Here is a 27,869-nt window from a genome sequence, read left to right on the forward strand (position 1 = left end):
AAACAAGACACTGTTAGCCTCATCAAGGGGAGAAGAGGGGTTCTCTCCTTGACCCGACTCCGGCGTGAGAATAAATATGTGTTTATGAAGAAGAAGAGGTATTGACGAAGTGTGTGTAGCTTAAATTTCATACCTGAATTGTTCTCGTATTTATAGCCGAGAGTTTGGGCGGGAAAACCCGTTGATGAAATATTAACGGAAGATGCTAACCCCGTGAGCGGTTACATTTCCTTCCGTTAATCTTCTCGATCCGACGTGAATGCACACGGATCGCTCTTTTGATCTTCGGCTAGGGAATTGCCACGTGGAAAGTGGACAAGTGTAGGTTTTCCTCCAATTCCATGCCATCTTTGTGATTTCAGGGAGGCCTGAGATGAGGACACGTGTCCAGACACTCGAGTAAATAATGCCCGAGTCTGGGTATTATTAAGCGGAAGTGCTTAACTTAGGATTTTCATCCCTTGTTTATGGGTGGAAGCGCAAGGATTTATGATTTCCTTCCGGCGCGCAAGTGCTTGTCTGCTTATCTGCTTCTTAAGCCTTCTTTGTAGGACCAGTGCGCGGCCGCACAAGGTCTGAAAGATAAGGTTGTGGTATGATCCCAAGTATTTATTACGAGGCCTTTGGGACCTTACCCCTTCACAAGTGTTTTTTCCTTTTCCGCCCTTTTAGTCTTAACGCATAGCCTAATTAATCACGAAGTTGTTATCGTCTTATCTAGCATTTATTTGCTTTGATCAAAAATCCATATCAACTTACTACACTCTCCATGAGATTGAGGATTCAAGTCTCGTGGTATACAAAATGTGTATATCTAGGAGTAGGATACTGGCTGTGTGAGTTAGTTGTTCTATAAAAACAAAACTTACTACACTCTCACCACAAACAAAAAAAAAGATGTCTTCTATATAGTAGTCACAACAATGATCTTTTAACTATTTAAATGACAAAAGTCTAATAAATTGTAAGCTGCATGTTGAGATGAATAATAGAGTGATTGAAATAAGAATATTATATATTATATAAAGGCCAACAATATTAGAAAGATCAGTTCTTTATTCTCATGGAGAAGAGTTGAAACAATCTATGGATACAGAGTTTCCTCTTTTCCCCTTATTTTATGACATGACCAAAATTATTATACACAAGTAACTTCACATATTCTTCTATAGTAAAGAAAAAAACAAAGGACCAACAAAAAAAATTATATCTATATATATAAAAACAACATATATTTGTACTAAACATTCACCATTGTTCCTGAGAAGCTTTGGCTGGCAGTAAAATCTCTCGAGTTTGGAGGTGGTGTTAAACAAGGTGATTCACTTTCAAGATTTGAAGGAAAATCAGCAGAAACAGTCTCCCAAGAATGTTTCTCATTTTTCCATCGGTTTTTTCGATCCAAGAAGGTCGGTTTTGATGGCGACTTGACCATTTCGACCTTCCAAGTCAGCATTGCAACAATTTCTGACATGGGTGGCCTTATGTTTGCTTTAGCTTGAAGGCACAATAACGCCACATGAATTGTTTGCATAACATCTTTTTCTATGAAACCTGCGTTTCGCATTCTTGGATCAACAAGTTCGATCAGTTTTGACCTCTCGTATAGCTTCCAAGCCTATAAACACGAAAATTAACAAACTCGGTAATCATCAAGGTAACGGATATTTGACCCATTTACATATGAATATTGGCAATAAGATGTAGATGAGCAAATGACTTACATATTCAGGGAGGTACTGCATTTCTAGTGGCAAATTAAGATTGGTATTTTTCCTGCAGCTAATGATTTCCAGCACAAGCACTCCAAAACTATAAATGTCTGCCTTTTCCGATAACTGTCCTCTTATCGCGTATTCAGGAGCCGTATAGCCTCTACAAAACAACAAAAAGGTTAACAAACATTACATTCGAGAACGCCCCGCTTGCGGTATGCGCATATAATGTATATGTGTGGGCGCTCGGGGGGCAAAAGTGAAAGTGCACTAATTTTAACGTTATTTTACTAATTTCGTGAAAATAACGTCAAACGAGGGGTATGGTTAATCATGTGGTGGCGTTGATAGCCGAAAGACAAGGGGTACATGCACTAATCGGCAGTTGTCTCAATTGTTGAGTGTTATGTGTCTTATGTCCAAGACTTGTTGCAAAACTACTATCGAGCCGGGGGTCTCACTGGAAGCAGCCTCTCTATTCCTACGGGGAAGAGGTAAGGCTGTCTACATCTTACCCTCCTCATACCCTACCTTAGCTTTGCTATTGGTGGGATTTACTGAGTATGATGATGAAACATTACATTCGAGATTGTATCATAAGAAATTTTGTATATATAATTGTGTATCAACCAACATACGTAATTTTTTGTTTCCAACTTTATTAAATTTTATGCATAATTATAGCATTTAATATGATTACAAAAACCTAGGGGTGAGTTTCTGACACAACACAAACAATATCTGGTTTTGGGTTGTCATGTCTAACTCGCTCATTAAACGGGTGTTTCACAGTTGACCTGTTTAACCCGTTTAATTAAAAAGGTCAACCCGCCAACCTATTTGATTAAATGGATCGAACCGCTAACCTATTATTTACAACTTGATAACCACCGGTCAACCCATTTGACAGTTGACACATTTAGATAGATAGGTTAAAGAAGTCGTGTTCAGGTACGATTATACGTGTGTGTAGCGTTAAGGTGGATGTTTTGACATGAATAAATATGTGGGTCATGTTCGGGTTAAACAATTCAACCTGCTAACCCGAAACCCATCAACCTAACACGATTGACACCCCCTACAAAAACCCATATCGATAAAACAATATTATCTCAACAATTTAAGTGAATATTAATATCATCAATTACCCAACCACCGGGCCCACTCATTTTGCCACGTGGACACCTTTAATTGGACGAAGACTTACAGTGTTCCAGCAAATGTTGTGCTAAGATAAGCTTGGTCTTCTGGGAAGAACCGGGCCAGCCCGAAGTCTCCAATTCTTGGTTGAAACTTGTCATCAAGAAGAATATTACTAGCTTTTATATCTCTGTGAACAATCCGAATGTGTGAATCCTCATGTAAGTACTGCAGCCCTCGAGCAATCCCCAAGATTATTTGGAAACGAGTGTTCCAATCGAGATACTGATCGGTTTTGCCTGTTCACAAAGGAGGGTAAAGAGTAATGAATAGAGGTGGTAATTTTGATTTGTGTTATGTTTATCTCTAACGGGTCAAACGGGTAATAACTAAGTAGCAAACGGAAATGTGTCGATAGGGTCATGAGTCACCCAAAGTGTACTTTTAATGTACACAATCTCGTAAATCATTTTTAAAAAAATTACTATTGAAAATATATTATTTTTGTAATCATACCCGATACTAACTATTTATTAAAAGTTTTGGACAAAAAAGTGTTTTGGGTCAACCTCGAAACCGTTTCAACCAGACAAAAAGCTACCTACATGTTTTGACTTGTTACCCAACCAGCCCGACCTGCTCGAATGAGTCAGGTCGGGTTGAGTCGAACTACTTTTTGTCCAATCCTTCAAACATTTTTTATAGATAATATTTGGTCCAACATGGTTGCAAAATATGTATTATAATAGTATCAAATATTTAGGCCATGCATAAACAATGAAGGTGACTTACAACCCAACCCATTTTGACATTTCCTTTTTAGCTAAATTTCTTTATTTTACCCATTTAGCCCGTTAGAGAAATAACATATCCCAAATCAACCACGGAAGTAGAGCTACATACCGTAAATAATGAGGTCCAAACTTCTGTTCTTCATGTACTCATAAACAAGTAGCCTCTGGGGCCCTTCGGAACAGCAACCGAGAAGTCGGACAAGATTCTTGTGTTGTATGCTCGTGATCATCTTCACCTCCGAAAGAAACTCGGCTTCTCCTTGTTGTGACTTTTCAAGGGCCAATTTCTTTACAGCAACAAGCTGCCCATCATCTAATTTACCCTATTGTAACCACTTAGCAGTTATAAATCTTAATACAGGTGGCAAAATGTTCACGTTAGGCAGGTTGGATAACGGGTCAAAACAAGTTCAAGTCCACCTTTTATAAATAATTAATGTGTTACATATGATCGCAAAAACTCTATTATCACAATAACAATATTATATTTTTTTTAAACGTTATGGCTTAGGAGGTTTTATGTATTAAAATATACACTTTGGACAACTTTCAACCTTATGGAAACATCATCTAGCACACAAATTTTGGATTTTACAGAAGAAGGTTTCGTGGGACACATACCAGATAGACCGGCCCGAATCCACCTTTACCAAGAAGATTAGTCTCACTGAAATTTTTAGTTGCCTTCTTTAGTGCTTGAAAACTATAATAGTTTGTTGTTCGAAGATTCCCGCTAAAATAATCTTTCGTGTCTGCAACACAATATGAAGATTTCATCAATTTAACATTGGAAATAATAAGATCAAATAATTTTGTGCGGGTCAAGTTGGGTTGGCCGGAAACATTTTGTGTCTAAACTAATAATATTTATAAATAATTATTGCACCTAAAATGAGTACAAAAAATTTAATAACTTAGGAGATTTGCATTAAAAGTACACTTTGAGAGTGACCTTCGACCCGTTTGAACTTTGACCCAGTCAAACATTACCAAATATTTTTTACTTTACATGTTTGACGCGTTAGAGATAAAACCTAACCTGAATGGACCCGTTCATAAGTAAATTCAAAATACTCAAAAAATGATAACCTTTTCCGCTCTTTTTAGGCTTTCCCGCCTTCTTCAATTGTGCCAGTTTGACAAACTTGAGAAAAACAAATACAAGAATCAACAAAATCAGAACCACAATCAACCCCACCAGGAAGATCAACAAGAAAGATGTAGAGTGATGATCCTTTGAGCTTTCTTGATTGAGTACCAATGGTGCTGGTGTTGCAGCAGCTGCATTCACAAAGTTATAATATTATTATTAGTATTAAAAAAACATAAAAAATGTATATTTTTTCATTGATGTTCCTAATATACAATGTTATTTTCCTTGAAACTCCCTAATTTGGCAAGCAGGATGATTGTTTAAGTTCACAAAATCACTTAATAAATAGCAACGATACATCTTTTCAGACGATAAGCTTCGCTTTCAAACCGTGTGGTATGATACACAAACTGTGTTGTGCCACGTATGCGAGGCGTTTGTTATTAAAACAAACTACTAAAAAAATAATTATAGATAATATATAAACTTATTAACTTTTAAACACATATTCTCATTTTATTTGGTCCGATTTATTCAATCGATGGTCTAATTTGTTCGGAAACAGATTCGAAAAGCTAAGACCCATTGCAATTGACCGTCCGGTATGTTCAAATAATGGTGGGCGCCATAAGAGACCACTTGAATCAATCACATCGTTCAATGCGATCTCATTATCGCATCACATGATGGACGCGTTATGCGCTCCAGATACATATAAATATATAATTATGTAGCTTACAAATTTGGAAGCTAAAATTGTTATTTTTTTTTTATCTATATAACCATGTAAAAAATATAAAAGTTTTAGAGTTAAATGCTATTTTAGTCCCTGTAGTTTGGGCTATTTTACCAGTTTAGTCCAAAGATTTGAAACGTTGCTATTTTAGTCCAAATAGTTTTAAACGTTAATCCACTGGGTTAACTCCATCCTTTTATTCTGTTAACTAGAAGGGTATTTCGGTCATTTTATATGTAATTTTGTTAACTAGAAGGGCAATTCGATCATATAAAATGATCGAATTACCCTTCTAGCTAACATAAAAAATGGACGGAGTTAACCCAGTGGACTAAAATGGCAATGCTTGAAACTATTTGGACTAAAATGGCAACGTTTCAAACCTTTGTACTAAACTGGAAAAATGGCTCAAACCACAGAAACTAAAATGGCATTTAACTCTAAAGTTTTAAATATTTTAAAAATAAACGAATTGCTTAATGAGCCATGAGGTGGCTCTAGCTTTTTACAAGCCGAGTTTGAGCTCAAAATTTAAGCTCGTTACGAGCCAAAGCCAAACCCCATGGATCCCAACCTGACTTGGCTCGGGTTCCACTCGTTTACAAATAAGTCGAAAACATTTACCTTCAAGTGCGCGACGATGCATTCTTCTTTCTTTCTTTCAACTTTTTCGTTATCTGAATTCAACACTCCCCAATTGTTCATCCGCTAAGAGTCTTTAATTATTTTCTTTTGTGTTCAGGAGTAATCGAGAGATTTTTGTGTGTGTGTGTTCTGGAGTAATCGAGAGAGAGAAAGCAACGACAATGTGGTGATAATTGAACAAGACATATTGTAGCATCCATGTGTTGATAAATCCGAGGTTAAGAGAAATAATAAAAAAAAGAATGTTGTTGTGTTGAAGTCGGCAGATGGTGTAAGGATCAAGAAAGAATGAATGTAATTCGATTTGCGATCACTGCAAAACTCATGTCCAAACATTCTTTTCTTGTTCCTAACGTTTGTCGTCACTTGAAATTTGTAACGATTCTCCGGAGCCGACGATTGATTCCTTTGGCGCTAAATTAGTTGTCAACAAACTATTATTTATTTATTTATTTATTTATTTTATGTAAACCCGTAGACTACGTTATAAGCAATGTTTAAAAACCGGTAAATACCGACCGGTTATACCGGTATTACCGTTACCAGATGTAAATCCGGTATGAAACACCCCGGTAAATAAGTGAAACGACATAAGGTTCGTACCGGCGGTAAAATCCGTTATACCGGTTTAAAACGTAATACCGGTGCCGGCCCAGGGTTATTTTAGTTTGGGTTGTTACTTATTTTTATTATATATGTTGCTTATCTTACGTAATTTTTATATATTATGATTATTCGTAACTAAAAGTTCTTATTTAATATTGTATGAAATGAAAATAGTTATTCTCTAGTTGATGAGGATGACGATAATAGTGAATTTCATCTTTTATGCGATCGTGAACTTGATGTATTCAACACTCAAATGATTAGGCCGTTGATTCCTAACTTTCTTAAAATCCTTGTGTCCCCGGCAACGGCGCCAAAAACTTGATGCGTGTTAGTGTATATATTTTTTTAGGTATATATTTTAAGCCCTTTTTACACTTTAGCCAAGTTTTAAATTTATAAAACACGATATTTACTAACACTAAACACACATATGGGCAAGTGCACCCATCGTGGACGTAGTATAGTGTTGGTAAGATACCGAGGTCGTCCAAGGACACAAGAGCTTTAGTACCGGTTTATCCTCAACGTCTAATCAAATCAAAATGTTAGAAAAAGATTTTTAAACTAAGAAAATAAAACTAACTAAATGCTGAAAAATAAAATAAAAATAAAAACAGATAGACAAGATGAATCACTTCGATCCGACTCGTGTGTTAGTATAACCTTTGATTATTTTCGCACTTTTGCACTTGTTTAAGAGATTATCTTAGTTATTGTAGTAGGCCCCTCTTTTGAAGGCGACGTTACCCTCAACCCAGTAGTTTGAGTCAGCAAGGATACAATCCTAAAGGGTCGGATTATTGAAAGATAATTAATTAAGTTATTAATGCAAATTATGGTAGGCCCCTCTTTTGGAGGTGACGTTACCCTCGACTAAGTAGTCTGAGTCAGCAGGGATACAGTCCTAAATAGCCGGGTTATAATATTAATAGTAGTTAACTTATGAGGGGATCAAAGAGTTTGGACCCCCGCCATCCAATACCTTTGGGTATTGAAGGAGGTCCTACTAAATTTGACCAGGTCCCTTGCAGGACCTCTAAACGCTGAACAAGGGCAAGACCCTTACCAAACCGTTCCCTTAACCCCCGACCAGGTAGCCAACATACCTCCATATAGACCGTGGAGATATGAATGGTGAAAATCTTTTATTTTATATAGACAGTAAAATAATGCCAAGACACCACGGACAAACGATAAGGAAGAATCACCTTCAACATAAAAAACTGGTTATTAAAGTCATTAATACAAAACCAATTAAGAAGTGCAAAAGGTTAAAAATAAAAAGTATTATACTAAACACTTGTCTTCACCAAGTGATGTAAGAGACTTAGGCAAACATGGCCGTGATTGTCAAGAACTCTTACGATCAATCTTGGATCCCAAGACGACTCACACACTCTATGATGGACAATGGATGATGGTGGTGGATGATGGTGTTGTGATGGTGGTGGGTGGTGGATGAAGTGTGAGAGAGGTGGTGTGCCAAGGGATGAGTTGCAATGGATCCAAGCACTCCTATTTATAGGCTGAACAGAAGGCTGGGCACGGCCCCGTGTCCGCTGGGCACGGCCCCGTGCCCGTCTGACACTATCTCTCCTCATTAATTGTAATTCGCAATTACAATTAATGCGCCTGCAGTACTTTGGGCACGCCCCCGTGTTCACTGGGCACGACCCCGTGGTGAACAATAGAAGCTTCTACAGGTTTGTCTTTTCTGCTGCTTCTTGGGCACGGCCCCGTGCTTGCTGAGCACGGGGCGTGTTCAGTCTTCTGTCTTCTCTGTTTTGCTTGGGAGGATGCTGTCGAGGGGTCGGGCAATCCACTTTTGTTCCTTTTCTTGTATTTATGTTAGATTTAGCTGTCTTTTTACTTCTTTTGTTAATTTAAGCTCATTTAATCCTGAAAATACAAAAGGAAGACAAAAATACACTTTTCCAACATTAGTACTTAAAAAGGGTTAGTTTTATGCCTCATTTGATGTAATTTATATGTTGCATTTTACACACATCAAATATCCCCACACTTGAATCTTTGCTTGTCCTCAAGCAAAGCTCTTTAATATGTGGCTTACACTCCCAAATGGAATGGGTAGAAGAGAAGGTTTTGGGCTTGTCATAGAGTGTCGGGATTTTCCAAGATTGTTTAGGTTTTATTTTTATTTATTTACAATCCTATTCGTCATGATTTATTAAAAACTTTTCATAAGATAAATTATTTATTAAGGCATAACATACCTTTTTAAAATTTCATTTATATACAAGTTCACATACCTTACGGGGGAAATCACTCACACTCGGCCGAAGGTGTATTTTTAGTGAATCACTCGAGAGCGGCATGGAACTTATTCCTACCATAAGCTTGCCAAGCAATCAATCCTTCTTCTTTTTAACTTTATACCTTTGTAAATATCAAGAGGACTTTTTGGGTGAAGGGTTAGGCTTGGGCTAAAGGTGTGTAGTTGGGTTAGTGGTTAGTAGAAAAGGGCGAAAGACGTAAAAAGCGTCGGTTTTCGTAAAATATTTTGTTTTTGTGACTCTCTATTTTTAATGAAGTATTTATTCAAACAAGCTTTTGTTTGAGGAGCTTTGTTTGTTTATTTCCAACTTCATTGTAAAATATATATTTTTTTTAGTCACACGAAAACCGAGCTTGTTACTAAAATAAAAGGTGAAAATAAAAAGGGTTTTTGGTGGGTAAAAAGGGTTTTGGGTTAAGAAATTAAAAGGTTTAGGCTCAAAGGGCTTAACTAGGGGGAATTTTGGGTAGGTAAAAAGAAAATTAAAAATAACGGTGTTGAAAGAAAAAGGGTTAGTCCTAATGCCTCCATCATTTACTTACTTGGGTTTAAGTTGGTAAGGACCGGGAATGTATTGTCGTGGCAAGTTCTAGAGTCGTAAGAACCAAACGGCTATTCACACAAGAAACGAAAAATGAGCATTTAACGTGAAGATGTATATTTGTATGCTCAATAAAGGCTCAAAACTCACTTTTGTGGGAATGGGTTTTTATGTGATCAAGTATATATAATCAAATTTTAACTAAGCTTGTCATGCCGTTTCATAATTTTCTTATGTTGGTTCTTTTTATCACGACGCTATATCGGTTGTAAACTTATAAAAATATAACCTTGTTAGACTTAGAATTCCCAACTTAAACTTAGACAAGTAAAAAAAAATGAAAATTTTTGAAGAAATTTGGGGTGATTAGCGGTTCCAATAGAGTTTTGTGTAAGGCTTGTTATTAGGACTTGCAAAATTCAAGGTTTTAGCATCCCCCCACACTTAAATTACACAATGTCCTCAATGTGTCCCAAAAATAAATTTTTAGGTTGATTGAATGTGTAAAATGGTGTTAAAAGCAAAATTTTATGTTACTGGCAGTCTGGACACGGCCCCGTGGTGACCGGGCACGGCCCCGTGTTCAAGTGCCAGTAACAATAATTAAAGAAAAGAAACAGAAGCCTGGACACGGGGGCGTGTTCGGTGAACACGGCCTGTGTCCAGTTACCTGAACTGGGCGATTTTCTGCAGGATGTTCAGCACGGGGCCGTGTTGGCTAGGCACGGCCCGTGCTGAGCTTACTGTAATGGAGAAACTGTTGTCGGATGGCCCTGTTTTCGTGCATGGGGCTATGTTTCTCGTTTCCCTTGTTATCCTTGACCATCCCAAGTGTGTTTTATTTCATATAACACCATTCAAACTTTAAAACCATCATTCTATTAAAAATCATAGAGAGATCTTACATAACGTTCCTAAAGAAAAAGTAAAAAGAAATATAAAGAAAAATCTTAACTAATTAGGTCAGGAGGTACACAAAGTTATCATAAAGAGTTCTACTTTTTGTTAAGAAAATTTCGGGAATAGGTTCCCGATGTAGTAGGACTCTTGGCCGATGGTTTTCTTCCTAGATGTTGTTAAAGCCATTTCTTCTATCTCCCTTGGAAGGAAGAAGGTGGCTTCATGTCACACCCCAACCAATGGCGGAAACATCGGGATGAGACGAAGTGTGAAGATTGCTCGAGACATCATAACGCTATTGGTGACAATAATTTAATAATCCAAATTTCATTTCCAAACTTCAAGTAGTCGTCAATACAAGATCCCAAATAACAACAAGTTTAATCAAAATAACAAACCAACATAACCAAAACTCGATACAACATATTAAACCTAACGTCTAAAGTGTGTATCTAGGCATCGTGCTACCTCTTTCATTTCATCATCATCAACCTGTAACATGTTTAAAATACAATTCAATGCAAAAGCAAAGGCGAGTATACAAGTTTGGTACATACATAGCATAAGATAAAAGTGTGAACAATTCCTCATAGCAAGCATGCGATTCAAGAATAAACATTAAATATGGCATGTGTCTAACATATCAAACCAAGAAAACGCAACTTGCTCATGACATAACCAAAGTTTCAGTAGAGGCGGGTCGTTAATCCTATAGCGCTACATATGTCACGGTTTGGCTCGTACGAAGTTAATGATAAGTTCAACACATAAGAATCACCCAAATTTAAAGTCTCAAGCCATCACATATACAAGCATGTTATAGGAATGTTCATGTGTTTAGACAAAAGTTCATGTGTAAGTTTCAATAGGTAAACATGTTACACCCCAAAAGTGGTAAAAGTAAAAAGGGGAAAAATGCGAGTATACTCACGGTTTACAAGTCGTGACTTGAAGTTCCGAGAGCAAGTTGGTGGATGGATTAGTTTGGAGCACCTTGTCCTTCTACACGGGAAAGCAAAGGTGTGTGAGTTTGGGGGAAATCGGAAGATTATAGATTCGGAGTTTAATAGGTATAAAAATAACATAAGAGAAAATAATCATCTTGCACACATAACTCTTGTTCTTGACACTATTAAACTCAAAAGAGTTGGTATGATTTCATGGATTCAAGGATCCATTAGAGTCGTAACAAGGGCATGGTCATAGATGATGTAACATATTCTTAACAAGTAACTATTAAGTTATCATCAAGTTTAGTTACTTAGGCATATACATATAGGTTAACTTAGATAGTATAGGTTACAAGTCTTAAGATTCAAGCATGAGGTAGGAGATTAATGTCTCCATTTAGGTACCTCTTTGTGACATAGAGTTCATACATGAGGTAGGAAGAACAAGCTTCCATTTAGGCACCTCTATTGTTCACCACTACACTTGTTGTTATAAACAACAAGGAGGGTCATGAACATACAAGTATTAAGGTAATAACAACAACTAATCTATAGAAAAACATCAAGTAATGAGTGGATTCTTATGAAGGATAGCCTAGGCTAAACCAACCATCACACATACATCAAGGTTCACACTTGAACACTACTTGTGGGTAAAACCCTAATTAAAACAGAAAGTTTGTGAGGTTTTAACCTCTGATTTAAGTGTCTCAACCATGTTTTTAAGCTTACCCAACCATAGGAGAGGTTGTAAGCATTAGGACATTGGTGTGAGATGTGTTAGACACAAGTTGGATAAGAACTAACAAGTTGTTGATTAATAATAAACAAAACAGAAAGTTTTAGTCCATTTTAGGGCAAATCCAAGCATGATTCTTCCAAGGAAAAACCAAAGATTCAAACCCAAGGACATAACAAAGCAATAGGAAGAAGAACCAAGTGATTTGGTTAACAAATAAGCAAGTTACACTCACTTTAGTGAAGTTACAAGAATCTGTCCAAAACTCAGATTTACTGCAGATTGAGAGTGAATTTGTGAAGATTAGAGAGTTGTGAAAGTGTCAAATGGGTTGGAGAAGGTGGGTATTTATAATGGAGGAGTTAGAAGATGATTGGAGGTGATTAGAGGTGGATTAAAGGTGATTGGGTGAGGTTGGAGAGTTGGATTTCGTGCACAACAGCTCAAGAAACACACCTTCTGCCGAAACAAGGGCGTCGCGTGACGTCTAGGACCCTCGCGTCACGCGGCGGGTAGGGGTCGTCTGACTTTCGTTTTATTACACTTAGGCCCCTGAAGTTTATATTTGGTTCCTTTAGGTGCAAAGTTGAGAGTTTAGGGACTTGTTTTGATACAAAAGCATAGTATAAGGTGTAGTTAAGCATGATAATCAAAACCAAAGTATAATTAAGCGCATAAATGTCATAACCAAGTATCGTTCTCGTTCAAAACACGTTCAATGCATAAGTTTAGATTAATTACAAGTCTCGCACATAGTTTCCAAGAATAACGATTAAACATCGATTGATTCACCAAATCGAACATACGAGCATACATAGAATGCGTATAACATAAACGTAACATAATACAAGCTTCATTAATGATCCAAGTCTCGGTTTGATAATGATTACAAAGAAAGGAATGATTACAAGAATACAAAGTTTCCAAAAATAGAAATACGAACAAACTTTCTATAAATGGAAAGTACAAAAGAGCCGGGCGTTACACTTCATTTTCCTCAACATCTTGCGGAGGAGGGGGAACAACCACCGGGACTCCTTGTACTATCCCCTGCGGAGGCTCCGGGTGTATGGTGTACCATTCGGCGGGTATGATGACTTCGGGGACCACGTTCCATGCTCTTTGGGTTATTATAGGTACCAAAGGAGGAGAGGCGAGGAGGTTTAACCTCTGGTGCAAGAGGTTTACCTCTCGGAGACATCCCTCCAGTCCCACCGTTAGATGGTTGATACGGTCGACCAATGCTTCTTCCACCCCCGTCATTTCATCAATAGCCTCTTTTAGGGCGTAAACATAGTTTACAAGAGAGTCTTCCGCCGTTGATGATCTCCTCCCGTGTCGGTTATTTCTTGATGAAGATGTTCCACTTGTCCTGCTCGCCATTTCTGAGGAAATAGACCGAAAAGGGCTCAATTCTTACGAAACAGTACCTCGGACACGGCCCCGTGCTCGATGAGCACGGCCCCGTGCCCAGTTGTCTGCAGGTTTTGAGATCAAGGAATCTTGGAGTTTTAAATTATTTTTATGGTTTTTATTCGAGTTTTAAGCACAGATAATTTAAAACAAAGTTATACAACTTACTTTGAGTAAGATCCCTTGGATAATAACCTTACAAACTTCACACCAAAGGTTGGAATCATGGAGCTTCCAAGCTTTAGTGGAGGAGATGTTATGAAAAATTGAAAGAGAAGGCAATGAATAAAAGTGGAAAAGACAAGAGGGTTCTTTGGAACCTTCTTTTAGAACTTACCTAGGATAGTATGAGTGAAGATCCCAGGAATCTCTGTCTTTTGAAGTGGTAAAAAATGAGCAGGAATCAGGCTGCATTTAAAGAAAACGACAGCGCGTTGGACACGACCCCGTGTTGGTTGGACATGGCCCCGTGTGCAGTTAAAATCCTGACACATTTTGTCCGTATTCTGACAAAATCAGCAGAGAATCTTTTAGGTGGGCACGGGGGCGTGCTGACCTGGACACGGCCCCGTGTCTGGAAGCTGTCTTATGGAGTTTCTCCATTTTCTAAGGAACTTATTGATATCAGGTGGTTCCTTACTGGTTGGAACAACCCCAAAGTGCCTAAGATACCTTAATTGCCCTAGACTAAGACGAGAACGCAAGAGGTTGTCGGTGAGGGTAATTCCTATGCTTATTTTAGGTGGACAAGTCCAACCCTTTTCCGGGCTCTCGTTAAAGAAGGTATATGCCGAATCGCTCAGGTCTATGTATGCACCGAACGAAGTCGATGGAGAGTCCTTCACGGCACAATCGGCACAGGGACGACTATCGTCCATGTCTTTGCTAGGTATGAAGGTAGGATTGGGAACAACGAGGTTATTTTCATGCGATCCCAACCTTTCTTCTTGGTCATCGTCTTGGGATGGATCAATGAAATCCTTCCTAAGCTCTCTTAACCAATTTAGAACTAGATTTTCTAGTTGAAATAACTCGTCAAGGAGCATTTCTCCTAGAATATCTGGTTGGGCGCATTCGAGGGAGAGATAGTGATTATTTTTACTTTCGCCCCTCTTAAGGTTATAGGGAGACGGTGGGTCGATATAGTGGGGCTTATAATTTAGAAAATAACATTCTAATTCTTTATGTTTGCCTCCACATGATTGACACCACGTACCATAAGAGTGCCGAAAGTAAAAAAAAATCATTATCACTCATTTTTCTGTCAGAAATTACCAACCGTCGGGATCTTACGGTTCTGTTTTCAGTAACTGAATCTTGGGCACAACACGGCCTCGTGTTCAGCTTACTGTCTGACTTAAAACAAGATTGCCAGTTCCAATGATTGGGCACGGGGCGTGTTCAGCGGGCACGGCCCGTGCTGAGCTCTGCAGAAGCTGAAAAATTAAGAAAATCCTAAAAAAATAAAAAGAAAATGATTAGGCCGTTGATTCCTAACTTTCTTAAAATCCTTGTGTCCCCGGCAACGGCGCCAAAAACTTGATGCGTGTTAGTGTGTATATTTTTTTAGATATAAATTTTAAGCCCTTTTACACTTTAGCCAAGTTTTAAATTTATAAAACACGATATTTACTAACACTAAACACACATATGGGCAAGTGCACCCATCGTGGACGTAGTACAGTGTTGGTAAGATACCGAGGTCGTACAAGGACACAAGAGCTTTTAGTACCGGTTTATCCTCAACGTCTAATCAAATCAAAATGTTAGAAAAAGATTTTTAAACTAAGAAAATAAAACTAACTAAATGCTGAAAAATAAAATAAAAATAAAAACAGATAGACAAGATGAATCATTTGGATCCGACTCGTGTGTTAGTATAACCTTTGATTATTTTCGCACTTTTGCACTTGTTTAAGAGATAATCTTAGTTATTGTAGTAGGCCCCTCTTTTGAAGGCGACGTTACCCTCAACCCAGTAGTTTGAGTCAGCAAGGATACAATCCTAAAGGGTCGGATTATTGAAAGATAATTAATTAAGTTATTAATGCAAATTATGGTAGGCCCCTCTTTTGGAGGTGACGTTACCCTCGACTAAGTAGTCTGAGTTAGCAGGGATACAGTCCTAAATAGCCGGGTTATAGTATTAATAGTAGTTAACTTATGAGGGGATCAAAGAGTTTGGACCCCCGCCATCCAATACCTTTGGGTATTGAAGGAGGTCCTACTAAATTTAACCTAGGTCCCTTGCAGGACTTCTAAACGCTGAACAAGGGCAAGACCCTTACCAAACTGTTCCCTTAACGCCCGACCAGGTAGCCAACATACCTCCATATAGACTGTGGAGATATGAATAGTGAAAATCTTTTATTTTATATAGACAGTAAAATAATGCCAAGACACCACGGAAAAACGATAAGGAAGAATCACCTTCAACATAAGAAACTGGTTATTAAAGTCATTAATACAAAACCAATTAAGAAGTGCAAAAGGTTAAAAATAAAAAGTATTATACTAAACACTTGTCTTCACCAAGTGATGTAAGAGACTTAGGCAAACGTGGCCGTGATTGTCAAGAACTCTTACGATCAATCTTGGATCCCGAGATGACTCACACACTCTATGATGGACAATGGATGATGGTGGTGGATGATGGTGTTGTGATGGTGGTGGGTGGCGGATGAAGTGTGAGAGAGGTGGTGTGCCAAGGGATGAGTTGCAATGGATCCAAACACTCCTATTTATAGGCTGAACAGAAGCCTGGGCACGGCCCCGTGTCCGCTGGACACGGCCCCGTGCCCGTCTGACACTATCTCTCCTCATTAATTGTAATTCGCAATTACAATTAATGCGCTTGCAGTACTTTGGGCACGCCCCCGTTTTCACTGGGCACAGCCCCATGGTGAGCAATAGAAGCTTCTACAGGTTTGTCTTTTCTGCTACTTCTTGGGCACGGCCCCGTGCTTGCTGGGCACGGGGCGTGTTCAGTCTTCTGTCTTCTCTGTTTTGCTTGGGAGGATGCTGTCGAGGGGTCGGGCAATCCACTTTTGTTCCTTTTCTTGCATTTATGTTAGATTTACCTGTCTTTTTGCTTCTTTTGTTAATTTGAGCTCATTTAATCCTGAAAATACAAAAGGAAGACAAAAATACACTTTTTCCAACATTAGTACTTAAAAAGGGTTAGTTTTATGCCTCATTTGATGTAATTTATATGTTGCATTTTACACACATCAAATATCCCCACACTTGAATCTTTGCTTGTCCTCAAGCAAAGCTCTTTAATATGTGGCTTACACTCCCAAATGGAATGGGTAGAAGAGAAGGTTTTGGGCTTGTCATAGAGTGTCGGGATTTTCCAAGATTGTTTAGGTTTTATTTTTATTTATTTACAATCCTATTCGTCATGATTTATTAAAAACTTTTCATAAGGTAAATTATTTATTAAGGCATAACATACCTTTTTAAAATTTCATTTATATACAAGTTCACATACCTCACGGGGGAAATCACTCACACTCGGCCGAAGGTGTATTTTTAGTGAATCACTCGAGAGCGGCGTGGAACTTATTCCTACCATAAGCTTGCCAAGCAATCAATCCTCCTCCTTTTTAACTTTATACCTTTGTAAATATCAAGAGGACTTTTTGGGTGAAGGGTTAGGCTTGGGCTAAAGGTGTGTAGTTGGGTTAGTGGTTAGTAGAAAAGGGCGAAAGGCGTAAAAAGCGTCGGTTTTCGTAAAATATTTTGTTTTTGTGACTCTCTATTTTTAATGAAGTATTTATTCAAACAAGCTTTTGTTTGAGGAGCTTTGTTTGTTTATTTCCAACTTCATTGTAAAATATATATTTTTTTTAGTCACACGAAAACCGAGCTTGTTACTAAAATAAAAGGTGAAAATAAAAAGGGTTTTTGGTGGGTAAAAAGGGTTTTGGGTTAAGAAATGAAAAGGTTTAGGCTCAAAGGGGTTAACTAGGGGGAATTTTGGGTAGGTAAAAAGAAAATTAAAAATAATGGCGTTGAAAGAAAAAAGGGTTAGTCCTAATGCCTCCATCATTTACTTACTTGGGTTTAAGTTGGTAAGGACCGGGAATGTATTGTCGTGGCAAGTTCTAGAGTCGTAATAACCAAACGGCTATTCACACAAGAAACGAAAAATGAGCATTTAACGTGAAGATGTATATTTGTATGCTCAATCAAGGCTCAAAACTCACTTTTATGGGAATGGGTTTTTATGTGATCAAGTATATATAATCAAATTTTAACTAAGCTTGTCATGCCGTTTCATAATTTTCTTATGTTGGTTCTTTTTATCACGACGCTATCGGTTGTAAACTTATAAAAATATAACCTTGTTAGACTTAGAATTCCCAACTTAAACTTAGACAAGTAAAAAAAAAAATGAAAATTTTTGAAAAAAATTGGGGTGATTAGCGGTTCCAATAGAGTTTTGTGTAAGGCTTGTTATTAGGACTTGCAAAATTCAAGGTTTTAGCATCCCCCCCCCCCCACACTTAAATTACACATTGTCCTCAATGTGTCCCAAAAATAAATTTTTAGGTTGATTGAATGTGTAAAATGGTGTTAAAAGCAAAATTTTATGTTACTGGCAGTCTGGACACGGCCCCGTGGTGACCGGGCACGGCCCCGTGTTCAACGCCCCCTTTTTATATGCAGGGGAGGGCGCCAAGTGGCGCCATTTTTTGCTAATTTGGCGACTAGCGGGGTGGCGCGATGCCACACCGTGTGTCCTTAAAATAAAACCAGAGTTCAAGATGTTTTTCAGTAAAAACAAGTGTAAATATAAAATAAGGTGACGTCAAGGCATGAACAATTTCATTATCCTAGTTATTAAACAAGTGTAAATGTGTAATGTTCATGTGAATCTTCTTTTCCTTTTTGTTTTTTAAACGGGTCTAGACATATAGTGTATGTAATAAAACTAGGAATGATAGTAGATCGGGTTTAAGGAATCCCAACTCTAAACCTGATTATAAAGGTTTGCCCCGTATATATCCGACCTAAAACCTGTCAAATATCTTTTAGGTAATTATATGTTGGGTATCGGGCATACTTGTTATTTCAATAATAATATCCGTTTGAAATCTATCGGGAAACCAAATAGAATTAACAAGATGAGAAAAGTAGTATTGCACAACGTACAAAACATCAGAAATTCGTAACATAACAATAAAATTTGCAAGATGGTTGGTTTATGAGTGGAGAGAATGAGGATGACATATTTGTCGCCGTGTTAGGAGATCGTAAGACTAGTGGGTATGGAGAGCCTCATCCCCAAGGGGATGGGCCGCCACGTCGGCGCCACGTAGGAGTGGCTTGGAGGGGATGGACCTAATGGGTGCGGGATGAACCCCTTTATGTATATATATGTATGTATGTATGAATATAAATGGTATTTATAGTACAAGTTAGAATGGAATAATTAGGGATTGGGGTAGTTAAAAAGTGACGATTCCATGCCATGAAAAAAAGATTATGTAATTAAAGAATATATACGATATCTATCTATACTTTCTATAAAAGGAGAAATCCAAGTGGCATAAGAAAAGCTGATGTGTCAGCTAGAGAGCATGTCCAACAAGGCTTTTCTTATGTCATCAACAATGAGGTGGAAGCCAAAGAGAGAGCATGGTGACATCATAAATTTAAACCACTGCCCTACTTTAAAATTCAAAGGTGGCCCACATTCACCTTTTTAAAGGTCTGCCCAACCACTGATGATTCAAAATTCAACCACTGGCCAACTCCAAAAATCAACCACTGATGATTCAAAATTCAAACTTCAAAATTATGGCTCCAAATTCAAAATTCAAAATTATGACTCCAGGTATATAACATATCATCTTCTTCAATCAATTACTCTCTCTAATCAATTTCTCTCTCAACTCTCTCTCTAAAACTCACTTTCTCTCTCTCCAATATGTTTCAAATCCAGATTCAACTCGATGAACTCTTTCAAAACATCTTTGGTATTCAACTCGATGAACTCTTTTTAATTTCTCAGAGCTTCAACTCTCAACTCTCTCTCTAAAACTCGCCTTCTCTCTCTAAAATTCACTCTCTCTCTCTCAAATCCAGGTGAATCGGAGAAAACCCTAATTATTTGATGATTGCTGGACCAGCAGAGATGATGTGCGATCAATTCAATTTAGGTTTGTTGAAACACGCCGCTGTTTCGCCGGAATCCACATCGGTTTTGATCTCAATCCTTACTTCCACTACAGATGTATGCCGGAATCTTCATACCGTCTTCAAATCAGATCTCAACATCTCATACTTCCACTTGAATTCATTCTTTCAATATCACTGTAAGTTTAATCTAATCTCATCTCATTCAATATCACTGTTTAATCATCTTATTGTTATTTTCTTTTTACAATTGTTGATTTCATTCAAGAAACAAGATGACTGTAGAGGAAATTAGAGGTTTTGTTGGGTTAATGATAATGAAATTGACAGATTTCCCGTAGAGATGAGAGTTCATGTTGTTGATGATGATCCAACTTGTGAGAAATTATTAGATGGGCTTTTAAAGGAATGTCAATATCAAGGTTAGTTTCTTTAATTCAGTTATAATAATTTCATTATTTAATATCGAATTTTGGTATATTTTTTGTTTCTTGAACAGTTTTGTTGTTGTTTGAATCAACTTTAGGGTTTTAATTTTAAAGATCATATTTTTAATATGTTTGTAAACATATTACAACATATCCCTCAAAGGGTTTCACTTTTTGATATTTTTATGACACAGAGGCGGCATACCTTGCATTCACCCATGTAGCATCGAGCATCAGGTAACAACTCCCATTTATTCATATTCATAAAATAAAAAGAGCTTTATATAAACCACACGCCATTGAATATGAACGAATTTCGGACTAAGGGTGTGCACTTCATATGTGTCAAAACAGTTTCATCAACAGATGGATCATTAATGTTATAAGAGTTGCTGATTGGTAGATGTTGGCATTTGGTTGGATACTCGAGATGTGCTTAATTGTATATTGTTATGATTGGTGACTTCATGTAAGTTTATATCGATGGTTGTGGTTAAATTAAGCATGTATCTATGAATTCACTTATTTGGAACAGTCTTTCAAAAGAAAAGGAGCAGTTAACCTAATGTGATGGCATATGCAGTCTCGCTGGAAAAAAAGAATGAAAAGGTCTCAGGAAGAAAGGAATGAAAAACAAGAACGAAATGGCCTTAATAGGTATATATGTGATGATTAAACTTTTGAAAAAAAGGTACAATGGTCATAAATTCTATTTAATATGGTTTGATTTACAGATGACAAAACGGATGAGGAAATGTGTAAATTTTAGGTTTACGGTGGTCGAGATTTACAGATGACAAAACGGATGCCCTGAGGTATTATCCAATCTAATGTCATGTGTTTAACCAATCTAAAGGCTGCTGTCAAGGCTTGAAATGGAAAGAACTGTCTTATATCGATATAATGTGCTCTTTTCGATATCCAGGATTTTGTACTAATGATAGTACAAGCTGGGAAAATATTTACATTAAAGGGGGGTTAAATGTGGTGACTAAAAAGATTGAAAGTAAAGAAGATAATTTATTAGATTACAGTGTTGCAGATGTAAATAATGATAGGAAGGAGTCGGAGATTGACAAGGAAACGTGGAATTTGCTTAGAGGGTCTGTTGTGAATTACTTTGGATCTGAGTAATGTTTTATTTTTAGGTTGAATGGATTAAAAATAGAGTTGGTATGCAGCTTATAGAATGGGAAAATTGTGTTTTTTTACAATGAATGCAACAGGGGACATCAATGAGAATGTTATTAATTGTGACACCTGTGTCAATGTGACCGTCAAACAAATGCCAAACCAATGAAACTTTGTATTTCATACTCGGGATTTGTGAAAATATGTGTATCATTTGCACATATCAATTCTTGTTCGATTTCGGGCTTTAAATCGCTTTCTGGAAGGTTATACACGATCTGATGCGTAAATATAACCAGTTTAATGCAACAAACACTCTGGAATAGTGACATAGGCTTAACATACCTTAAATAACCTTTACATAACTTAGAAATAAGTTTTGGATGGTTTGGTATGCCGAAAACAAGTTTATTCGCTTATAGGGACTATTTGCGTCAACTTGCAAAAATCTGCCGTTTCGTAAGGCAACGTACAGTCCGGAACTTGATCATAAGTTAAACATACCATATATAACCTAAACATGGCTTAGAAATAAGCTTTGATAGGTTCGGTGTGCGAAAACATGCTTATATGATCTTACAGGGACTAAAAGTGTCAAAAATGGCGTAAGTTTGCATTTTCGCGCATATCTTACGTTCTGACCACTTCTGGACATCCAAAATTTTTGTACACACTAAAATATTTTTATTTTAGTGATCGGCATGCAAAAATTCCATTCGTTTCGCAATTTGGATCATTTTCGCGCTCGTTACGATTTCCGTCGTAATTAGCCGAACAACGCAACCATACGGCCAAACGAACCAACATCCGGCATATTTTTGAGCATGTTTCATGTTCCCTGTACTTTAACTTCATTATGAAGCTTAAAAATGGGCTTGACGGGTGTTAGAAGTGCCAATACGCGTTGAAACAAGCTCAGGGGCCAAATCTGTCATTTTATGAAAGTTGCTGATCTGCAGCATGGTCCTTACGGACCGTAAGGGGCCCTTTGCGGTCCGTAAAGCAGGCCCAACGACCAGAAGCTTGAAATTGGCTGCTGTTTGATTCTTTAGGGGCTGTTATGGTAACTTCTTTGTGTGATGGGCAAGTTTGTGTGATCACCAAGGCTCCCAATAAGCTCCTAACACTTGTATGGCCAGATTTCATTGCTTAATGGCTAATCAAAACACTTGGAATGATCTTGTTCTTCATGCTCTACTATAAATAGTTGGCCAAACTCTTCAATTCTTTGCTCATTCTTCTCATTTCTTCTCTACATCTGCTTTGGAGCTCTCTCTCAAGCATTTGGGACTTTGTCTTCTTGTTGAAAAGATAGCAAGGACCCTTAGTGAGCTTCTTTCATTCTTTTATTTGCTTTTTCCTTATGTAGTGCAGAAAGTCAAACGGTTTGGCCAACAGTTTGACTTTCGGTTTTGACCATCAATTGGTCAAGTCAAAGTTCAATTGAACTTTGAAACGTGATTGTAATCACGATAGTTATAATCCTTCGTGATTATAACCGCTGATTACCACGTTAGCTAGTTGTAGTGTCGAGTCAAAGTTTTGGTCAAAATGCGTTTTAGCACGCATTTTGCCTCGGAACTACTTTAGGGTATCAAAACACTTTGTTTTGATACCAAATCAGTAGGTTGGACATGTTTTGACATGTCCAACTCGACACTATTAGTTTGTGCTTGTTTAGGGTCGTAAGTTAAGCGGTCTAAACAACCGCTTACACTTCCGAACCCGACCCGTTTGGTCGATCTTTAGGATCCGACCAAGCTTAGTTAGTGATCATAGATGCATAGGGAATAACCACTGAGGTTATACCTTATGATCACATAGGATTGGTTAGTCATTTGCTAGTTAGCTTGTATGCCCATAGGAAATGACCAAAACGCCCTTTTGAAGCTAAAATCCGTATTTTGCCTATGTGAACATATTTTGACATATAATCTGATTTAGTAACATGTTTAGGGATAATTGGGCATGTAAGACTTGGCATAGCATATAGTTAACCATCCGAACATAGTTTTACGCTAACGACGCCTTATAGTAGCTTATGTTACCATAATGTGTCGAAACGGGTCAAAAGCACTTAGGTAGACTTTCCAATCAGAATGTAAGGTCTATTAAATCATACCATATGAGTTTAATTACTCGTTTGATTTATAGAACCTCATTATATCCTATCTCCCGATTTAGGTCCGGTTATTTACATAGTTACCTATATAGGGTGCCGTTTGATTCCCTGATCACTCTAGCTTTGCTTGGTTGTTGTTCAAGACTTCTAAGCACCCTCAGGTGAGTACATAGTCCCCTCTTTTACTGTTTTCAAACTGTTTTGGGGTGGAACACATGTGCCTACTTGATACTTTCATGTTTCCCATGTTTTTATATCATATACTTACTATGTTCAATAGTACATTATTAGTACACGATTTCATTATGTTTTGCTATGTATGTTCACTTAACATGCTAGCACATTGATTTCCATGTACTACATTTTGTCGCATATGCTCATCCAGCATATGGACACATTGTTTTACATTTTGAACCGTTGTAATCATTTGAACCGTTGTAACCATTTGATCATGTGAACCGTTTGTAACCATTTGACTATGTGAACCATTAGTAACCATTGATTATGTGAACCGTTTGTAACCGTTGACTAGATGAACCGTTGGACTATGTGAACCGTTGTGACTACTTGACTATATGAACCGTTGTGACTACTTGACTATATGAACCGTTTGTGACTACTTGACTATGTGAACCGATTGTAACCGTTGATTGACATGAACCGTTTGAAATCAGTTTGAACTGTTGGGTTAGGGAAGTGATTAGGTAACGGGGCGGGTGTAATGTGTTAAAAGCATGGTGGATACGCCGCTGGTACTTCCTATATATAAGTGCTTTTAACACATTATATATCGTTGCGTTATCTAGATCACTTGGGCAATGGTAAACAAAACAAAGTTGTAATACAAGGTTTTTCCAACAATATATTATACTATTCGAGTTTTTATTCCAAAAACGATTTACAAATCTGGATTTAATCAAACAAATGTTTTGGGGTTAAGAATCATGGCTACGAAGTTTTTTTATAAATTATAACCAATTTGATTTGAGTTGGTTAATTATTTCACAATACTATACTTTTCAAAACAGGGTTTTTAAATAAGTATTGCAGCATGCAAACTAGCCATGAATCTGAAACTCATACAAAACCTATGTACTCGCCGGCATTTTTATGCTGACGTACCTATTTTCTCATGTGTTTCAGGTACAATAGTTGATGATGCTTGATGATGATATTGGTGTATTCTCACATAGGAATGGACAAGGCCTTAGCGACTTTAAAACTTGGAGGATAATAGTTGTATTTATCTAAATTGTATCAAAACATTTAATTCAATAATTCAATAAAACGAAACTATTTATTCCATGGTTGTGAAACAATGATTCTGTTACAACACTCCCCGACGTTTCCGCCACGTTTTGTTGTTTTACGTGGTCGGGGTGTGACAGAAAAGTTGGTATCAGAGCCAATGGTTATAGGGAATTAGGTTATTAGTAATGCTTTGACCTAGACTATAACCTTCCTAGGACCCTAACGCGAGTTTACTTGCGTTTAGTCATAAAACAATACCGTCACCTATCCTTAGGTGATATCCACAACGAGAACATAATAACGAATCCGCTTCGAAAATTAATCATCTGTTCTTGGATGATTGATTACTAGGTTTTGAACCTTCTGTTATAAGGTTTTGAACCCTCTGTTATATGGTTTTGAACCCTTCCGGTTTGATTCATCCTTGGCTTTGTGCCTTTTGAGTTTTCAAAATCTCGTCAAAGTTTGGGTCTAAATAATGTGGACACGTGCGAACTGGAAGAGTGAATGCCTGTACCCTGAGTTTTCTGTCTAAGGCTAGAGTGTTCGTACAAATCCGCAGTATCGGACCAGTCACTCTTACCTGGGAACTCTTGGGGTGAGTGTTCACTTATAGGCGAGCATGTCTTCAGTGATACATTATATTGACCTATTTACTTTGATTTGTCTCAGTGTCGTTTGTTTGCTTTAAGTAACAAACAAATGATCACAAATCATTATGCCTTGTCGATATTCTTAACATCCAGTTTTGAATATCCAGTGACATCTCACTAATTTTCCCTCACGTTTCCTTTGCTCTTTTAGAATATGCCTCCTCGGCGTGATCAAGCTCAGGATGCCGCCTTGGCAGCTTTAATCACTCAGCAAATCGCTGCTGTACTCCCGAACCTTATCACCCAGATAAATCAGGCAAACAATAACAATAACAATGTTCAGTGCACCTTTAAGACATTCAACTCAGCTAAGCCATCAAAGTTTTCTGGGTCCCAAGGAGTGACTGCACTTCTGCAGTGGTTTGAGAGTTTAGAGAGCACCTTCAGACATGTTCAATGTCCAAACGAGCGAAAGGTAGATTTCGCATCTAGTGTCTTTGAGAAACGAGCTTTGACATGGTGGAACGGTGTGGTGAGAGATAGGGGTGCCGATGTGGCACTGGCTCAAACGTGGGAAGAGCTTCGGGCTCTGATGATGAAGGAATTCTGTCCTCGTCATGAGATCAGGGTCTTGGAAAGGGAATTTGACGATCTTAAGCAAGTCAGCGGTGAGCATCGAGCCTACACGGACCGTTATGAGGAATTAAGTCTGTTATGCCCAAACATGGTTACGCCTTTGGATAAGGCAATCGAAAAGTACATCGATGGCCTCCCTGACTCAGTACAGGACATTGTGACTGGTAGTAATCCCACTACAGTTAGACAGGCCATCGAGCTATCCACTACCTTGACTGAATCTCAGATCAGGAAAGGTAAACTTTTCCGAAAAAGTGACAAGAAACCGGTTGAGGAATCGAAACCAAGGGATGAACAGACTGAATCCTCCAAGAAGTCAAAGAAGCGAAAGGCTTCTCAGAACTTCGCCGTGGTTGCTCACAATGATCAAGCCATTCCCAACCAACCAGCTCAACCCCCTGCTAAGAAGCCCTATAAGGGAACTGCACCTTTGTGCAACCAATGTAGCCTACATCATCATGCTGGTGTGAAGTGCCGCACATGCCAAGTTTGTGGACTCATAGGCCATACAACAAGAGTTTGCCCAGCTGCACCAAATCAAGTTGGCAACAATCCTGCTCAGGGTCGTTTTCCACCAGGTTCTTGCTTCAACTGTGGCGAGATGGGCCATTTCCGAAGAAATTGCCCAAGGCTTGCTAATGCAAATCCAGCGCAGGGATGAGCATCTGACCGACGGAAAGACAACACCGTTTGGAAATAATCAAGCTTTTTGTATTATTTTCTTTTGTTGTCTAGGTCTAAGAAACAGTTGTTGTTGTTTATAAATAAAGCTTTTTATTTTACATCGCAATATATTGTTATGGTTGCATGTATAAACAACATATCCCCTACAACACCGCCAATTAAGGAGTCGCATTCCTTGAAGAACAGACCTACCCCCAAATTTCTTCCATTTCACGATCTCTTGCGTCTTCCACAAAAATCCTAAGTACCCGTTTCCTTCTAGGAAATGAAGTACAAGGCGCAAGTTACAACTCTGGACGAATACCCAATCCTTGATAGGATACCTAAGGGTATTTCCGTAAGTCCTCAATTGTTGTATACATTAATTCGAATATGGTGATTCTTTTGTAATCAAAAATCAAATTTTTGGAAGATCATCCTATCTTTTCAGATAGATGTTTGAGGACGTTGAAGTCCATCGACTGGGTTCCTGGTATACCTCGAATGCCCATATTCAAATCGACGTCAAGTTTATAGCAACCAATAACAAGATAATAATCCAAGAGAAACATTTATGTGCCTATGTGTTTAAATGTTAACCCAATCAATGATGTCTCAAGCTTGTTGTAATTCAATCCCTTTCACATCACAAAACAAACTGTGCGGACTGTGCAAGGAATTACGTAATTATGGAGGCCTACATAATTATGGAATTTAGTGCACAGAAACCACATCGAGTTTTGTCATGAGCCTTGAGTGAACCCTGTTCATTTCCAATTCTGATGAAGCATCCGTTGAAGAAAAATGAACTAGCTATTCATTTTTCACTTCTGAAAGAATATCCGTTGATGGAAATGAATATCCGTTTGTTTAATCCTTCATTTCCGTTCTGATGAAGAATCCGTTGAGGAAAATGGATCATCCATTCATTTTCGCTTCTGAAGAATATCCGTTGATGGAAATGAATATCCGTTTGTTTAATCCTTCATTTCCGTTCTGATGAAGAATCCGTTGAGGAAAATGGATCATCCATTCATTTTCGCTTCTGAAGAATATCCGTTGATGGAAATGAATATCCGTTTGATTATCCTTTTCATTTCCGATTCTGAGGAAGCATCTGTTGAAAATGACTCCGTCCATTCATTTTCGTTTCTGAAGAATATCCGTTGAAGGAAATGAATATCCGTTTGGTTATCCTTTTCATTTCCGTTTCTGAGGAAGCATCTGTAGAAAATGACTCCGTCCGTTCATTTTCGTTTCTGAAGAATATCAGTTAAGGAAATGACAGGATTACGCCTTACATATCACTGGTGGTTACTTAACACAA

The 27,869-nt window shown here is 37.9% G+C and overlaps 1 protein-coding gene and 1 long non-coding RNA gene across 2 annotated transcripts; one reads left to right on the forward strand and one right to left on the reverse strand.

The window, feature by feature from the left end:
• Nucleotides 1–1,038: 1,038 nt before the first annotated feature.
• LOC110868904 (cold-responsive protein kinase 1) lies at nt 1,039–6,454 on the reverse strand. The gene is made up of 7 exons (XM_022118168.2): nt 6,103–6,454; nt 4,739–4,930; nt 4,271–4,401; nt 3,759–3,972; nt 2,923–3,154; nt 1,725–1,875; nt 1,039–1,618 (listed from the first exon to the last, which is right to left on the reverse strand). Exons 1-7 carry the CDS (start codon nt 6,122–6,124, stop codon nt 1,241–1,243), a joined length of 1,320 nt encoding a protein of 439 aa, XP_021973860.1. The 5' UTR covers nt 6,125–6,454; the 3' UTR covers nt 1,039–1,240.
• A 13,070-nt stretch (nt 6,455–19,524) lies between these two features.
• Nucleotides 19,525–20,448, forward strand: LOC118490588. Its single transcript, XR_004889444.1, has 3 exons — nt 19,525–19,897; nt 20,049–20,140; nt 20,341–20,448. It is a non-coding gene; the product is annotated as an uncharacterized LOC118490588 (long non-coding RNA).
• Nucleotides 20,449–27,869: the final 7,421 nt, after the last annotated feature.

This window comes from Helianthus annuus, chromosome 3, assembly GCF_002127325.2.
Source record: "Helianthus annuus cultivar XRQ/B chromosome 3, HanXRQr2.0-SUNRISE, whole genome shotgun sequence".
In the NCBI taxonomy this organism is placed as follows: Eukaryota; Viridiplantae; Streptophyta; class Magnoliopsida; order Asterales; family Asteraceae; genus Helianthus; species Helianthus annuus.